The sequence below is a fragment of the Alligator sinensis genome, unplaced genomic scaffold (genome assembly GCF_000455745.1).
Source record: "Alligator sinensis unplaced genomic scaffold, ASM45574v1 scaffold314_1, whole genome shotgun sequence".
NCBI lineage: Eukaryota > Metazoa > Chordata > Crocodylia > Alligatoridae > Alligator > Alligator sinensis.
Window position 1 is genome coordinate 286,243 of NW_005842703.1, and position 4,126 is coordinate 290,368.

Genomic DNA, 4,126 nt, shown 5'->3' on the forward strand with positions numbered 1-4,126 from the left:
ATGAATGCACATGGTTTTTAAGTGATGCTTAATACACAGTAACCTATTTTACTGCACATTAGCATAATAGCACAGTTTTTACATGACACATTAATGCACAGTAAAATAAGCTACTGTGCATTAAAGCATATGTGTAGATGTGCCCTCCATTGCCATGTTTACTGCAAACAGACTCCCATTTCCAGATCTGATACTTGCTTGAATTTCCTCTAGGGAAGCGTTTGTTTTCCAAAGGCTAGAAAAACCAGTTTTACAAGATGTACAAGGACAGTGCCTCTCAGGTGTGGCTCTTGCACTCATTTTTATTCATAATCATTTAATGTAGATTTATGTTAAGGATCTGTAATGAAAAATGGAATAACATCCTTTGAACTGAACTCCTAATGTGAGCACATTCCTACACTGTGAAACCATGCAGTCTTTTTATTGTAACCCTTTCCATTTCCTACCCTGTTTCTTCCCTGATGCTGATCATACTTGTTGTATCTAGATTTGGATTGCAAGCTTTTCAGGATGGGAGCCATCTTTTTACTGTTGTACTGGAAAATGTCCGGTATTTGGGCATTGCTACATTTGAGTCACTGAAGGTAGGTCTACTAGGCAGGCTGAGAAGCAGGGTATTACTAGTAGGCCGTGCAGAGCACTGAGCTAATGCAGCTATGTTGCTTCTAGTACCCAACCTAGCATGCAAGAGATAGCTAGCTTAGCTTTGTACAGTTCTGCCCTTTGCAGACAAACCTTGTATGTAGTGCAGATGTACCTGAGGTAGCTTTAGCTTTAAATGAACTGGCTTGGGTACCAGTTGCAGCATAATCACAGCAGCACGCAGCTTTGTGTGGGCTTATTTATCTTGCTCCTCAGGTGAGTTTGCAGACCATGGAGCTGCAGCTAGATTGCTATCATTACCCATGTTAGCTAATTTAAAGCTATCTTGGCAATCTCTATACTTCTCTGTGCTAATGTGACTGCAGTGGAGACATACATATTGGCTGCTATCAAATTAGTCACAAATGTTTTGGCAACCTTTCAGGATTAAGTTTCTACATAGATGTGCTGTGTTACTTGTTATTTGCTAGAAAGCTTATACCTGAGGAAAAATAAAGACCTCTTATTTCAGTATCACTAGTGAAGTCAAGGCAGCTGTAGAAGAACTAGTCTTTCCTTGTCCTTTCTCTGAGTCAGGAGACTCATTCTAAGGGATCCAGGAAAGGGGGGAGGGGCTTAATTGTTGGAAATGACTGAGGGGCGGGGTTTTGAATTTGTTTATGAAACACATACTCCTCCACAACTGCCAATTTAAAGACTGTAAGCAGAATTACTTCCAGCTGTAGGATACACTTCTCAACCACCTCCTTCAACAACTGACTTGTATGCAACAAGAATTAAAATGGGATCCACTATAAGCTCAAATGAGGTAAGAACCCCCACTCCCCCCAAGACGACTACAATTGTTGGATGCTCCATTTCAGGGGCTCACAGCAGAAAATTATTTGTGAGAGCTGTATGGGAAAATTTGTGGACTGCAGATTTTGCTGTTCCTCTGGCACCTCTAGTTGCAAAGGTTGTTCCTCCTACTTTGATGCTAAACAGAATTTTATGGCATGTATAGGATGTCTGCAGTTGCTCTGTAAGCCCAGTTACAAGAATGAAAGAACAACCCTTGTAGGAACAATCCTACAAGAATGAAGGAAAAACCCTCTGGCATTCCATGCAACGGAGGCAGTGGGGTTACTATGGAACCTAAGGACTTAATGAACCTCTTTAACTTTGGTTCCAATGTGTGGGATTATAAAAATAACAATAGAGTAGAAAATGAAATTGAAAGACTTCTATTAATGTTGACATTCTCCTTTCTTGTTTCCCCTCAGAATCAAAGCACTGTTCAGGCACCAGTGAGACCGGTAGGCAATAATTAAGTGGAACATCATTTAATGTTTTAAAGTGCTTAATATAAATGTCAGGAGCAAGCAAAGTTGGGGAAGAGGAGGAAAATACTGACAATATTGCTACTCACCAATATTTGAATTACAATTTTATCTTTATGGGAGAAACAACTATATGTTTATCAGTTGAATGGATTCAGTCTAATCTCTCTCTGTCTCTAACATTTCTGGTATGTGCCTACCACGCTGGTACTGCATCTAGGCATACTGTCATTTAACTTCTGGTCCTGTACATTTTCTTATTCTGTGTTTTGGTTTCAATGGCAGAAAAATACGTTCTTTTAGAGCATCCATTTCTTCATAAAAGAGGAAGAAATGGATGCACTCTAATTGACTCTCTCATTTGTTATTACCCCTTCAACTTGATTTTATTTCCTCTTCTAAATTTTGATATTTACCAGTGTTTTAACTGTGCTTTACAGTGCAATATTTTAAAATATACACTAGAAGGAGCAAACTGTCAAGAATGTATTCAGTGCTGTAAGGAGTACCCATTTTGTCCTGTCCTGAGGCATGTAAAAACTAATTTTATATATATATATACTGATTCGGTGGCTGAATCTCCAAATCCAAATTGAATTGGGAGACCATTTAATCTCTCTGAATCGAATCGGAATGCTCCGAATCAATTTGGAGAGATTCAGAAAGATTTGACGATTCAGACATAGAGACAGCTTTAAATGTTTTTTCTACATACCTCAAGGTACTAAGTGGCTTGTGAATGCTGAGATGGTAGGGCAGATGAAGCGTCCCACAGGAGCGCTGGCAGGCAGGGGGGGCAGTGTCCCCAGCGTGCTCAGCAACAGACCTGGAAGTAGACCAGAAGCACTTCCAGTCCACTTCTGGGTCCACCGCAGAGTGCACAGGGGCCTCCTCCATGCCCCCCTGGCTTGGCGACTGGTGCCTTCTGGGTCTGGGGGGGTCACCTGGGGTCACCCTGTGGCTGATTGCCAAGCTGGGGGGGGGGCTCAGGGGAGCCCCCTGCATGCTTGGCAGTGGATTTGGAAGTGGACTGCAAGTACTTCTGGTGCACTTCTGGGTTTGCCGCCAAGCATGCGGAGGCCCCCCCTGCACTCCTGTGGGATGCTCCATCTGCCCCAGCACTGCAGCATTCACAAGCCATGCCTGGTACCTCGAGGTATGTAGAAAAAACATTTAAAGCTGTGTCTATGGCTGAATTGCTGATTTAGAGAATCAGCATTGAATCTTCAGATTTGGCCAAATCGAATCAGGGACAGTGATCTGAATCAACAAATTGAATCACTGTCCCCGTTTCAGGCTGAATTCGAATTGAATACGGCCCGTTTTGCACATCTATCTATCTATCTACACACACACACACGCGCGCGCACACGCACACACAGAGTACTACATAGAATAGTCTTCAAATGGAAGCAAGTGGTACAGTGTTAGCAGTGTACTTAGTACAGCTGTAATGCTGCTCTGAGTAACTGGGGTTTCAGGAACATGTAAAGGACCAGATTGCAGGTGCCTTTACTCATACTGATGAGCAATTCCTTATTTAAGTAATTGCCTTGAAAATGTTACAGTACTATGCTCATTGTTATGAATAAGGGCTTCACAATGTAGCTTGAAAATGTACATCTACACTGATTAGTGACATAAGGCCTGACTTAAGGCACTTACTCATGTCGGAGAAGGTCCTAATTGATATGTAGAGGCATAACAGGGATGATCCTGCTTTGAGCAAGAGGCTGGATTAGATGAACTTGTGATGTCCCTTCCAACCCTACTTTCCTAATGATCCTACAAACAGGACAGCTCTGTACCTTGGGTTGTGGCAGTTACTGCACTGCTGGTTGTGATGGTGGCTACTTCATAGAATCATAGAAGTAGGGTCGGAAGGGACCTTGTAGATCTTCAAGTCCGACCCCCTGCCTGGGCAGGAGGTGAAACTGGACTCAAGTGACCCCAGCCAGGTAGGCATTGAGCCGCTTCTTAAAGACCCCCAGGGTAGGAGCCAGCACCACTTCCCTTGGAAGTTGGTTCCAGATCCTAGCCGCCCTTACTGTGAAGTAGTTCTTAAGGATGTCTAATCTAAACCTACTCTCTAACAACTTGTGGCCTTATTCCTTGTTATCCCAGGGGGCGCTAGGGGAAACAAGGTCTCCCCCAAACCCTTCTGGTCCCCCCTAGTGAGTTTATAGACAGTCACCAGGTCC

General features: G+C 43.1%; 1 protein-coding gene across 1 annotated transcript in view; it reads left to right on the top strand.

The window, feature by feature from the left end:
• Window positions 1-1,331: 1,331 nt before the first annotated feature.
• LOC102385707 (cytosolic phospholipase A2 epsilon-like) overlaps window positions 1,332-4,126 on the top strand; it is an 86,416-nt gene continuing 83,621 nt past the window's right edge. The window contains exons 1-2 of the mRNA XM_006034081.2: window positions 1,332-1,414; window positions 1,869-1,901. Of these exons, the coding sequence (XP_006034143.1) occupies window positions 1,388-1,414; window positions 1,869-1,901 (60 nt within the window). The 5' untranslated portion in view covers window positions 1,332-1,387. The remainder of the gene's footprint in view (window positions 1,415-1,868; window positions 1,902-4,126) is intronic.